The sequence below is a fragment of the Coloeus monedula genome (assembly GCF_965178545.1).
Source record: "Coloeus monedula genome assembly, chromosome: 1".
NCBI classification, from domain to species: Eukaryota; Metazoa; Chordata; class Aves; order Passeriformes; family Corvidae; genus Coloeus; species Coloeus monedula.
Window position 1 is genome coordinate 19,741,677 of NC_138781.1, and position 13,790 is coordinate 19,755,466.

The 13,790-nt window shown below is 36.5% G+C and overlaps 1 protein-coding gene across 1 annotated transcript in view; it reads right to left on the reverse strand.

Moving 5' to 3' along the window:
* Positions 1 to 13,790, reverse strand: part of MALRD1 (MAM and LDL receptor class A domain containing 1) — a gene marked incomplete at both ends in the record, with an annotated part of 232,350 nt that overhangs the window by 200,770 nt on the left and 17,790 nt on the right. The window contains 2 exons of the mRNA XM_082296361.1: positions 5,612 to 5,819; positions 8,003 to 8,095. Of these exons, the coding sequence (XP_082152487.1) occupies positions 5,612 to 5,819; positions 8,003 to 8,095 (301 nt within the window). The remainder of the gene's footprint in view (positions 1 to 5,611; positions 5,820 to 8,002; positions 8,096 to 13,790) is intronic.

The following is a 13,790-nucleotide window of genomic DNA, read 5'->3' on the forward strand; positions in this document are numbered from 1 at the left end:
TTTCTCAGTGTGTTTTTTCATTCCTCAAACATTAATAAACCTTAAGAAATGTGCCTTTCCTATCAAACATTCAACATTTTTATCTGAACCTTCAAGTGATTATAGGTAATCTTTCACTATTCATAGTTGCAAAATAAGTGCCTGCACAGCCTATAGTTTTTGAGCAGTCATACTACAGTTAAGTTTGACATAAAGCTCTTTTCTGATATATTATGTCCCTTCCTACTGCAATTCTCAGCACCAGAGCTTATGTTTCATATATCACTAGGAAGATTTCACTGGATTCAAAATGCAGAAATATTTTTGACATTTTGAATGGAAAATGAGTAAATTCTCTATTTCGGACCTTTATCTATTTAAAATTCAGCAAAACAGAAAGGAAAATAGAAAGGAAACCACAACTTGCTTTCATTTTAACAATAAGTCAAATTTGATTTTTTTTTTTATTCATGTGGATATATCAGTGACTATATTAATGTGGCTATATCTTAACTAGTCAAGGAGTGAATTATGAAACCATTTCTACAAAATCCAATGATGCAACCAAGAACAATTGTTCCCCAAAAACTTTCTGAGTTTCAAGAAAAAGTGTAGGTTACTAAAGCCATCAAATACACTGAAGTGATTTTTTCAGTTAATACAAACCCTTTTCAACATATTAAAAAAAAAAAAAAAAAGAACAGGAAACAAAGCACATATTTCAAGAGCACTGGGAAGTTAAATGGGAATGCTTTTTTCTTTGACTAGCTTAGTCTATTTATCCCTGCTCCTCATGATCCTCACAGGGGAAAATAAAGCAGTTCTGTTAACTCGGCTGGGTTACCAGCCAAGTCGTATTGCAGCTTTGCTAGCCTGCAACTGCATAAAGGTTTTCAATCCTAGTCTGAGAGTCCAATCAAATGAACACAAATAGGAAACTCAGATGGTCTCTCCATCAGCTTGGTGTCTCCCTGAATAACAGTATTGAATGTGGTGGGCTGGTCCCCTCATTCAGCATGGCAGCACCTAAACTTCTTTGGAATTTGAGGTAACAGCTATCTGTATGAACAGAACCCAAAGAACCTCTTTGTCATTAATATTTTGTCATTTCTGGCTAACATTTTATGTCATTTTGTGAAAGTGAAGGGCATATACCTTCTTTCTGAGTGTCTGTGCACTTCCCCTACCAGCTTGTGATTAGTTTTATTTATCTAGAATTTGCTAAAGGATTCATACAGAACTATCACAGATGCCCATAGGTCATCCAGCCTCAACTTCCTTATGTTGTAAGTCGTTAGACAGATGACTCATAACTCTCATAGGTGAGATGGCCTCGTCTCCTTCTGAAACTACTCAGCCCCCTTGCTTAGGGTTAAGAGAGCTTAAGAGAATCTCATGTCAACCCTTGGTCTGCAGAGATCATGTTTACTTTGAGCTGTTCTGGTGAAACACAAAGGCAGTGCTACACAGGACTCGTCAGCAACCAAGTCAGTGAAAATAACATGGGTTCAGCTTTTTGTTCTCCACAGGCACATACCAGATCAAAGAACAGTTACTGACAACTTCAAGCAAATTCAGTGTCACAGAAAACACACAAATGTTTAGTAAAACAAGTGTTTCAGACTAAAAAGTGCTCTTCCCACCTTAATGTCGAATGGTAGTAGAAATATTTGCATCTGAGTTCATCTGCTGTGGAACATTTCAAGGATTTGCAATGGTAAATTGCTATACAGTAAATGAAATGCAGTAAAAGGTACATGGCTTTAAAATTATACAGGTTTTCTTCATTCTATGTATTCCATATTCATGAATTATACAAATCCTATGAAAAGCTGAGAATATTTAAGGTAATACTAGAGGTGTTAAATTAAAAGCAGAAGAGGTAAAGATGGGTGTTTTAATAAAGTTTCTATTTAAGCTAAATGGAAATGATCATCTTTCAGAAATACCTGTAGGATGACCCCACCCTACAATAATTTTGAATTTACATGGATGCTGATGAGCAGGTAATTTCTAGAAATACTGCTACATCAATGTGTGATATTACTTGAAAATAACAAGTATTTCCTAGACTTGTTTCCAAGTTGCTAGGACTGCTAGCTACTGATTCACTTTATTTATGGGTTTATAAGTGTTGTGAAGGTTATGTATAAATAATGTAAAATAGTAATAAGTAGTGTTTGAAATATTAGTTATTTGACACAGTATTTAGTGCAAAACTTCCTTAATATTAGGCAGTAAATAAAGAAAAGGCATCAGCATGAAAGGGATCTTTATAGTCCTTTAAATTATCTAAGTACTGCATGTCATTTTCTGTTTGAATATATTAACTAGGTTTTCATAATTTGTTGTCATTCACTGAAATAAGAAATTTAGAAGTGATCTCAAGTAAGAGGTGTCAAAAAAGACATAATGAAAATGTAGAATTTAATAGTAAAATCAGTACTTTCTTAACTTGTTGCTTCATTAGATGTGTTGATTTTAACAAAACTATTCAAATAAAGATGGTTACTCATGTGCATAAGTGTTTCCTAGACAATTTCCTAATTTTGGAGACTTTTAAGTCTCATAGACTTAAATATATATTTCTATAAATGAGCAGAGATTAAACAGAAAGATTAGGAATCATTTCAAAACCTATATGTGTTTGTTCTTGTAATAAATTGAATTATTATAATACTATTCATGGCAAGTCAAAATGACCAAAGAGAAACATTATTTTAATTCCTTATTATAATGAAACAAAGAAACTCTTAGAAGAGGGGAATCCTTTACATTAAGTAACAGCTGTCTGCCTTTGTTTTCATTCAGGAGATCTGTCAGTTCTTTCAGTATCACAGAGCACTTCATCAAAGGAAACTACTGAGGACATGTCCAAGGATAAATGCTAAAAGACCTAATAAAGGCTAAAATATGCATCACTGTACCAGATAGGAAATTTTACTGAAAATCAATATGAATAAGTATAGTGAACTCTAAACATCATGGAGGACAATATCAAGATCTTGTGGAAAATGGATATAATGGGAATAAAAGAACAAAAGACAAAAATAAATGAGGATTTTTTCTTTACACCTGTTTTGCTCAAAACCGTGGAAAGTGTCTGAAAGATGAATCTTCTAAGCTGAACAAACTGCTGAGGAGTGAAATTCCATTAGGGTTCTCTTTCCTGAAAAAGGAGTGTGGGAAGTATCCAAGACAATATTATCTATTAAAATGGGCCAACTTTAACCATTGTTATTGGTATTTTAAAGATGGATTTTTTTTTCTTCTCCTTCTTCTTAGCCAGTAGTCAGAGCAATAAGCAACTACTATTGGTTATTTATACTTTGGAAAAGAACCTTTTTCCACCCTCTTTTGGGGGGGATGGGTATACTTTGTGCACTGCTCCAATAAAATTATACCTCTTCAAACTGTGACTATCTCAACACATAGTTAAGCAACCAATTCCTACATCTCAGGTTCAACTGAGTGTCATAGTTTCTTTAATTTGAAGGGAGCTAGTGGAGAATCAGTGCCAGTAGAAAAACCAAAGTTAATTGCAGAAGCAGCAGCAGAGAACGGAACACCAGGCAGAGCTATTGAAGAGGGTTTTGCACTGATTGTGGCTCTCATCAGTCCTTGTCCCAGCACCTTAATTCTGGGGATTCCACAAAGGACAGTGTTGAAACCACCAGGCCATTCTGACTTTTCCTTCTTCTGCCCAATCTCCATTTTTTCTGACCCATCCACATCAGCATTATGGAAGAAATATTCCCAAGAGTCCTACTGTGATCTTTAAAATACTGAGTCGATCTACGTAATTTGTAATCTTTTGGTTACCCAGTGTCAATGTCAATGTCTGAGACACAGGCCTGCAAGTGTTTGGAGTTATCTTTATTTTCACTTTGTGTAGTTTGGTTAGAAGCTCCCTTCAACTGTGACAATTATTTTTCTTCATCCTTTTAAACCTAAAAATTATCCTTTTTTATTTCCAGTTGTTCACCACAATTCTCTCTCATTGTTATGAAGTGGGATTTCTAAATTGCTGAGAAATAAAGTCCAGTTTTGAAAGTACAATTCACCTTCATTCCATTCCTCCCAAAGAACTTATAAGGACTCTCCACGCTTCTACCAGTGGAGGAACGACAGACACAGAGCTAGCAGCATAGGGTCAAGCCTTGTAAAAATCAAAAAGACCTCTCAGAGGGAGAGTCCCTACAGACTTTAATGTTTGCTTAGATCCTACCCAGAGACAAAACAGTTTATAACTTCCTATTTAAAATGTTATTTCATCATTTGCATATATTACTTGTTTCAGAGATGGTTCCCAGATGGTTATTTAAGTAATTGAAAAAAATTAAAGATTCAGACTGTGAGTTAAAAAAAGGCTTACGGTCACAAACAGTTCCTAAAGTCTCATCAAGCAATTAGAAAATAAAGCATTATCAGTATTTTTCATCCTGCTACCTCGAGCAATACACGAAATTTTAATTGGTACCTCCCAGCAGCAATATATATCACCAGTATCTTAAATATGTTCACATTTGTATCTGCAACATGTACTTAAGTGTTACTACCACAGGCAAACATACATACAGATGCATGCCATATAATAGTAACTGTAGAAATGATAGGTTCTCTAGAGATATTTTCACAAGGAGATCTAAAATTATTCAGATTTTTTACAGACATTTTTCAGTTATTTTATTTACTTTCTTCTTACGCTTGATTGTACAGTAGAAACTGTGGCTTCTAAACAAAGTTACCTTTAACTGCAAATATAATGAAGAAGATGTAGCTTCTGAACTGTGGCCCATTTCTGTGGTGATTTGTATCACAGTGCAAATATCATGTCACAATACATTTTCTGATGGTAATTCACAAACCATCTAAAGTAGCAAACTGTTCAAACAACAAATCCCAGGACAAATTTCATTCCCTTGCAAATTAGGGAAGTAGAGGTTATAAAACTGGTTTGTAAGGAGTACCTTTAAGCAAAAATACAGTAAATGTAGCATTTCAGCAGATTATTAAACAAATTACTTGTAGATATGAAAATGCTGCTAGCAAGGATTTTCTTGCTATTTTCTAAATCCGTGAGAGACTTTTCTCTCTCACAGAAGAGGTAGCAGAGTATGTAAACAACCAAGCCACCTGCAACCTTGAAAAGTCTTGTTTATGGTATAGTAGGAAAATATTTTGACAATGGATGTTTTAGGATTTTGGCCAATCACCCTCAAGGGGTGGCTGATCCTTTGTCCAATTAGACTATGAAGAAAAAAGTCTATAAAAGATTTTGTAAAATAATTAAATCAATCAATCTTGCTGCACAATTGCTGCCTGCTGGATCTTCTCTCCTCCTCCTCCCTATGGCTGCAGGACACGGTGATATACCCTAGGGCCCAGGCCTGAGGTAATAATTACTAGCTGTATATAAAACATAAAGCTGAGGGCCGACAGAGAAACAGAAAGCAATGGAAAGAAGAAAATGCCATGAACATTTTCTCTAACCTGTACTTCATTAAATATTCTGGGGAAAAGAAGCCATATAAATTTAAAATACTTTTTTAGTGATTTGTTGAATGGAACCATTTAGGTTTCACAGCACTCTTCAGCACAGTCTCCCTCCAAAGCAATGGGATTCACTCACAGCAGGTGGCTGGGTCCTCATCGCTGCCATCAGAGCAATCCGGGTGAGAGGCACAGGCTGATCCAGGCACCGCGGACTGCCCATCGCTGCAGGTGGGTCCTTCTGAGGAGCAGAAAGCTGGTGGCTCTGATGGTGCAGCATCCAAGAGCTGGATGCTATTCAGGCAGATGAAACCTGCCCTGCTCTGGAGTGTTCCTTTAAACATAAGCTGTAAATTGTTACAGTTAAAGTATTTGCATTAACAGACAACGGAGTGAAAGTGATTTTTATTTTCACAAAGCAGTTCTAGGTGTAAAAAGTGCTGCATAATTTCCATTGCAGAATCATGATAAATTTCCAGTCAGAATCTGAAATTTAGTGTGACTATCTCAGGTGGAAATTACAGAAAATTTTAAGCTGAAGTTTAATAAAAAAAAAGGTCTATTTTAAAGAAAAACTCCTAATCTCATAAATGTTTAGCTAAAAAGTAGTAATGTTCCTGTGCTTTAGAAAGGTGTCCTGAAATGTAATATCCCAGAGACTCCATCTTCCTTTCTGAAGTGTCTGCAAAATCTCATTTTGCAGATGCTCTAGAGAAAAAATTCCAGTTACAGGTACATAAATTGGGCTGAGGACTGTCCTCAGACACCAACTGGCATAGCAGAGCTTAACAAGTGATAACTGTTTCATCATGTAAAATAAAATGGATGCACGTAGTCTCTGCAGTGGGGTTCTTCCCTACCTGCTTGTAATCCTGGAACTGTTCTGAGCACTGGATGGGATGTGGCCATTTTCTTAGGTCAAAACCTTTCTAGGAACCATGCTGATGTTTTAGTTATTTGGCCTATCACACACCAATCTTGGGCCTGTGCCCTTGCCCTGCTTATTTTACTGCTATTGACATAGACACACAGATTCAGAGACCATTTGTCTCTCTGACAGAGTTGCCTTGCTCTGAGCAGACTTAGCACAAGCTGATTTATAGCAATGAAATTCCAGAAGAACATCTGTTGCTCCAAGGTGGAGCCCAGCTCTCCTGGCTCTCAAAGCAATGAAATTACCCAATTTGTGCTCTCCAGGTTTCTTTTACCTGAGTTAAAGCAGCAAGCAGGAGGAAGAAAGCTTGGATTCATCAAAAAGATTAGGATGGCAATAAAAGAGAGCACTGAGAAACAAGAGTAGAAGTTGGAGAAATAAATAAAAAATGAATTTGTGGGTTTTGACAGGCTGGGACATGACCAAAGTGTGAGTCTCAGAAAGTAGTTATGTGCAAGAGTCGGAAAGCAAGGTGTAAGAGTATCTGGCAAAACAGAAGGAAACTGCAACAGATGTGATTTGGGGCATAAGCAGAAGGGTCCAACACACTCCCCAAAGCCTGGGAATTAGGTTGGAGTGAAATCTCAAGAGGCATTTGTCTTTCTAAAAAATAAGTTATGTGTCATTATCTTCCGCTAGAGACAATTTCTTCAAAATGACAAAAGTCTTCTAATACTCTCCATTCTCGCTCTACCAGTTCAAAAAGCAGAATGCTGTGCTGAAAATATGAAATAAACACAATTTTAAAGATAGTATGTTTCCTTCCCTAAGTGCAAGGGATCCTTGCAGTCTTTGTACAAGAATACCTCGTTTTGCCTTCCTACTTATATACATATAAACTGAGCAGGCTTTTGTTTGTTTATTTTTAGATACTATAGTAGCTTAATTACACATCTGCTTGTTTATTCAAAATTATCCTTGTGGGAAAAGGAGAGACAGGCAATAACACACACTTAGAACCTACTAGCTTGCTGAAATGCATTCATTCTATACCTGTCAAAACATCAGTTTCTGGAGTGGGCTTAGTTTTTGTCCTTTCATAGAGATTATATATTCAGCTGATTGCTGAAACAGTAAAATATGATGGTTATTTACAGAACTACAAAAAAAAAAAAAAAGTGTAAAGGAAAAATTATTTAAAATGGAAATTGTAAATTCATATAAGAATTAAGAAGTTGCAATTTAGCATTTACCTCTATGCCCGAAATTTCAAGGAGAAGGTATCTTCTCAATTAGTGGTTTACATCATTTCACTGAAGTTCCACAAAGATCATTGACAGCATCTCACTTAATAGTATATATACATTTAAATGAGTTGGCAATACCTGAGTTGGACTCAGATGACTACTTAAAATCAGATGAGATTTGTATTCATTTTCTTGCATGTTAATTAAGCCCAGCAGCTTCTGCATGTCATGTTTGTGTAGATGTTTTGTTGAGCTAACACCAGAGATTTACTCATATTGAAGCAATGAAAAAATAGCAAGACATTCAAGATACACACAATTTTAACAAATTTTTAGGCTTCCTAGAAGATTTATAAACAACAAAGTAAAGCATCTTCAAAAATTGAGGACATGCCTTTTTCATTCATACCTTTATATTTTCTAGCCCTGTTGGTAGCTGTATATTCACTTTGACCCATTCCCTCTTAGTCATGCTGTTGGTTTCCCACAAGACCTGCTCCTCCTGTAAAATGTAGAAAACAATGTTATAAAGATAATTTTTGTTCCTCCAGAAGTTGTCAAGGCCATTTTTTGTCCTCCATCTTTTCATCTCCCAGCCGAACAACCACTATACACAAAGTTGCTCCATGTGAAAAAATAGAGTTTCTCATATTCATTTGCAATCTTTTTACTGAGGTCTGTTGGAGAGAGGAGAAAAAACATATGTGTATTCTGGCTAAACAGACTAATAATATAATTATCAGGAGTAGACTTGGTATAGTTAAAGTTAATTAACATGTAAATTAAGCCATGTTATTGCTGAATTTAACAATATGTTTCCATGGTGTTCTCTACATAAGTTTCCTTTTCATAAAAAACTGCTTATATTTTGTCACGTAATTAATTAGATTTAGTGCTCTTAGAGCTGAATTTTGGGTCTGCCAGAATTGCCCAATCAATTGTGCTAAAAACATTTTTTTTTAAGATCTATAAAGCAAGCACACAGAGTAAAACCTAACAACTTTTAGTCATGCTCTGAGTTACCTTAATCCTCCCATTTTCATTCCATCTCCTAAGGATAACAGCAGGAGTGCTAATTATGGTGATGTTCCCTTTATAGAAGCACTCCAAGCCCTTTTGATTCAATAATCTGGCAAAAGTAGCTCCCACTCATTCTGCTTCTGGTCATGATCCTGCTTGGAACATACTGAGGCATAAAGGAAAGAAGGCAGAAATTTGAACTTTATATATCTTTAGAAAATCTTTTCAAGAAGCAGTTGCAAAATAGAGCAAAAAGAGAAAGACAGAAAAAGCCTGCAGGAAAAGTTAATATAGGCTATGCATACACACAGACTTCCTATTAAAAATATCAATATTGAGACTATTTTTAGGAAAGTGCAAAGTATTGGTCATACCTTTTCCACAAAGGATACTACAGAATTAGTGGCAGTTCAGAAAAAGATGCAAAGCAGGATAAGAGGAATGAAGAGTCTCTTGTATGAAGAGAAATTGAAAGTATAAAAACAATTTATCTTACAGGAGATTAATAAAATGGGTTATGATAGGTATGTGAAATGTTATCAATACTATAGACAAGGACAGTTATTTTTTTCCTGTTTTGTAATATAAGAAAGGAGAAATGTGCTGTCTATGGCTTGATAGGCTGTGAGGTCTGAGCCAGCAGAACAACACTGATATGATTTGTGATGGGCAGACAATTAGTGCTCTTTTCCTACTAAGGCCATTCTGATATATTAGCAAAGCTGGAAGATTAAATCCCTATTGAACATATGTTCAAAGATCAGTTTTGGAAAACTGCAAGACAGGGCCAAGGCAATACTGTAATTACAGACACTCAGTAACAGAAGAGATCAAATTGGATAAAGCACGACATACTTCAGAAATAAAAGTCAGCCGTGAGTTTCCACGTCACTATAAGATGTATTTGTCCACTTGTTTATGCAACATATTCAGCAAAAGTCTTTTGGTTGAGGAGACTTTATTCTGTGTAAAACTTGCTTCACTTTACTGAACAATTCATCTTCCAAAGGAAATCTATTAGCCTACATCAGGCACATATAAGAAAAGGATGATGTACTAGGAGCCATACTGCATGGCAGGTTAAAACCATAGCCTGTGGTTAAATGTCTGCTTTTTGTTAACATATTCCCCCTATATACCTGCATAAAAACCCCTTCAAACACATCTGTATGTCTTTGGGGAACACTCTGTATTTGCTGTGTATTTGACAGGATGCACCTCACGTTCACATAACAGCTTAGAAACCCAGCCCCATGACCATTTTTCTCACAGATTCATTTTACTAAAAATAGCTTGTAGCAGAAAACTTGAGTTTTCTGTACAGTATCCAGACCTTCTAGGACTTTTATTTACACTGAAAGCTGTAAGACACCTCAGATGAACCAATATTTTAAGCAGATTTTACCCCCTGATTTTATACAGCTCTAATAAGCCAATAATATTATTTCTCTTCCTCACAATACTTGTAGTATTCACTCTGCTTGCCACCTCTTTGCTACAAATGGGTTAATCCCAGTAGCACATTCCTTGTGTCACTAGCCTTCTTTTAAAATATGGAAGGTGTTGCTTTTCCAGTACTTTCCTTCAAGATTTATTTTGTTGATGCAGGGGAGCAGTTTCTCAAGATACTTTTACTCTATTCCCCTTACTGTGATATATTACTATCAATAAACAACTTTCGTAAAGCTAAAATGTTCCTTTTCCTCACAATGTTTTTTTCTGAGATAATGCTACTCAGATTTGAAGGATGGAAGAGAAATCATGACTTTTTATAAAATTCTTCATTTATAAAATACTTTTTATCTTTTTTTTTAATATATTTCTCTATAGATACGTGCACTGCTGTGCAACTGCACCCATTATTTTGTTCCTACTTCTCTTTTCAGAGAGTAATTTGGAACAAAGGCTTATTTGTTCCCTCACAATGATTAATAGATCAACTTTACCTTCTGCAGAGAAGTGTACTCACACGACTTTTGCAAGTGTTGTTGAACACGCAGAAAAATTTTAGTGCATTAGGATACAAATATGCTTGCACGTATAAGAGCATTAGTTTAAATTACCTTTTATTGCTTAATTTCCATATTTTTTAAAGCCATACAAGATGTAAAGATTAAGACAATAAAAGGAAGAAGAATAAGTCCATTACCCAAGGAGAGTAACAAAAATGTAATGAACAGGAAAAGATAGACTCAACATTATCTTATTTGGTTTTAGATTTTACAGAAAATGTCAAAATTTATCTGTCAGTTAAGAGATGGTTAATTTTGTACAAACTGAGGACTCAGAGGCTGGAGAGCAGCCCTGTGGAAAGGGACCTGGGGGTCCTGGTCCATGGCAGGTTGAACATGAGCCAGCAGTGCCCTGGCAGCCAGGAGGGCCAAGCGTGTCCTGGGGGGCATCAGGCACAGCATCACCAGCCGGGCAAGGGAGGGATTGTCCCGCTCTGCTCTGGGCTGGGGCGGCCTCACCTTGAGTGCTGGGGGCAGTTCTGGGTGCCACAATATAGAAAAGATATTAAACTATTGGAGAGTGTCGAAAGGAGGGCCACAGGGATGGTGAAGGGTCTGAGGGGAAGTCATAAGAGGAGCAGCTGAGGTCACTTGTTCTGTTCAGCCTGGAGAAGAGGAGACTGAGGGGAGACCTCATGGCAATCTATAACTTCCTCATGAGAGGAAGAGGAGGGGCAAACGCTGATCTCTTCTCTGTGGTGACCAGTGACAGGACCTGAGAGAATAGCCTGAGGTTGTGCCAGGAGAGGTTTAGGTTGGATATTAAGAAAAGGTTCTTCACCCAGACAGTGGCTGGGGACTGGAACAGCTCCCCAGGGAAGTGGTCACAGCACCAAGCCTGACAGAGCTCAAGAAGCATTTGGACAATGCTGTCAGGCACATAGGGAGACTCTCGGGGTCACCTATGCAGGGCCAGGAGTTGGACTTCAATGATCCTAGTGTGTACCTTCCAACTGAGGACAGTCTATGATTCTGTGAATATTTTATGATAGTTGAGCAGTTAATATTGCCAAATGGGAACAGAAACATGGACCGGAATAGAAGAATAATGTTACAAACACATATAAGCCAGAATTACTAAAACTGGAATGGAATTAGGAAGTTAAGTAAAGGTTACATACTGGAAGGAATATCTTACTATCAACAGCAAGCTCTGAGAACCTGAGGAGAATGTGCAGGAAATTAGACAACTGGGAGAACAAAGGACATCTATTACAGTTAAGAGAAAAATACAGACTATGCAATTATAGCCAAGATGCTGAACAATTCTTAAGACACTGGAACAAATTGCTAACAACCTTGTAAGCAGCTAGAGTATTAGAAAGTTAGAAACCTGCATTAGCTGCTTCTGATGAGGAGCAAGTTGTGTTTAGCAGTGTAATATTTTTTTTCATCATAAACAGACTTGAAAAATCAGTCACTTCATTTTGTTAAGGTTTTTTTAACAATCTCATATAACACATGCTTTAAAAAATTTGTGGTGATTTGGTGTCGATAAAATTACTGTAAAATGTGTGTGCAAATAGAAGTGTGATCTTATTTCAAAGAGGAGATGTCAATAGTTTTCCATTAAACTAAAAAAAAAAAAAAAAAAAAAAATAGAGTTCTGCATAGGTCTGTTCCAGAGCCTGATATAATTATAGTGCTAACTAACTGTGTGGAGAGTGTGGAGAGTGGGATGAAAAATAAATTTTAAAACAATGTGGATACTACTGTATTGGGAGGAATTACAAGCACTCTGAAGGTCATCGTTAGAATTTAAAATCATCTCAGTGTACAGACACCAGTTCCAAACCAATGAGACAAAGTTCAAAGACATATGAGTCACAATTAAGAAATTAAGAAAAATCAAATGGTCAAATGCAGTAGTGTTTAATGAAGAGTAGTTTGGCAAACCAGCAATAAAAGAGGAAAAGCTGCAGATTATCATGGACTGCAAGTTAAATGTAAGTAAACAACAGGTTACTGTTGACAAAAGGAGTCCATTTTCCCTATCCTTCTTCATACCCAAGCGCAATTTAAATTCCCTTTCTTCTGATTGATACCATAATGTCTATATTACAAAATATGTTCATTCATCTTTGCCCTTGCTGCTGAAAGGGTGAGGAAAGCCAGGGATAAATTTTCAACATCTGTGGCACCTGCCCTCTAACAGTACCAAAACTGTACATTTAGTGTAATCCACTCCATGTGTGTTAGGCCTGTCAGTGCTGGGATTTAGCAAGAGTTATCCAAAGACAAGAGGTTTTGATCAGGAAATATAGTGATAGGATGTGCAAGAAAACTGCAAGGTACACACAAGTGAAATGTTATTTTGAAATGACAGGTTCCATGACAGCAGCTCTGTTGTCTTCCAGGGTCAGAAAAAGCACTTGACCCTCACTTCTGTTTTTTAGTATTGGCTAGTTTTGAAAATTCATTTGTTTTTCATAAACAACCTAATGATTCAGTAGCAAAATGTGTAAAAGCCAACTCTTCCTTCATTTCAGTTTAAGAAGTCCTAAATATGAGTCTGTAGCGGGGGGTTTTGAAGCTACCAGCAGAAGCTTATGTTTTGGAAGGTTTTTTTTCTGGCAAATTTCACAGTATGAGTAACTCACATCAGCTTTAAATAAGTCTATGTGCAATAAATACACTTCTGATTGAAGGAGAAATACAATACCTAAACCACAAAAGGGCTAAGAGAACCTGTGGAAACAGAGTGGATGGATGTAATAAATGCCAGAAAATGTTCTTCTAATGGGCATGTAAGAACCAGTTTATCAATTAATTCAATCTAGCTCCCAGTTCTATGGGAACTTAGATGTCAGTTTTCTTATGGTTTTCACTTACATAATTTGCTCTGTTTTCAGGGTAAGAAAACTCTTAAATTGGGTCCATTGATGCTGCTACTTAGGTGAACCCCTGAAATCAATATTCCTATTCTGTCTCAAGATTGCAGCAAGTGTCATACCTGAGAATTTATTGGCAAGTACTATGGCACAAAACTCAGTGTATTCTGACCAGAACACTGGTTATGTTACAATTCCCTGACACAGTAATGGGTCATAGAAAAATACCACTATACACTTCTATAAATGAAACATGAGCAAAAGCCTGGAGTTGTTTTCATGAATACTGAAAGACACAATTGGAAAGAAATAAATTATTTCCATTACCTGTCCT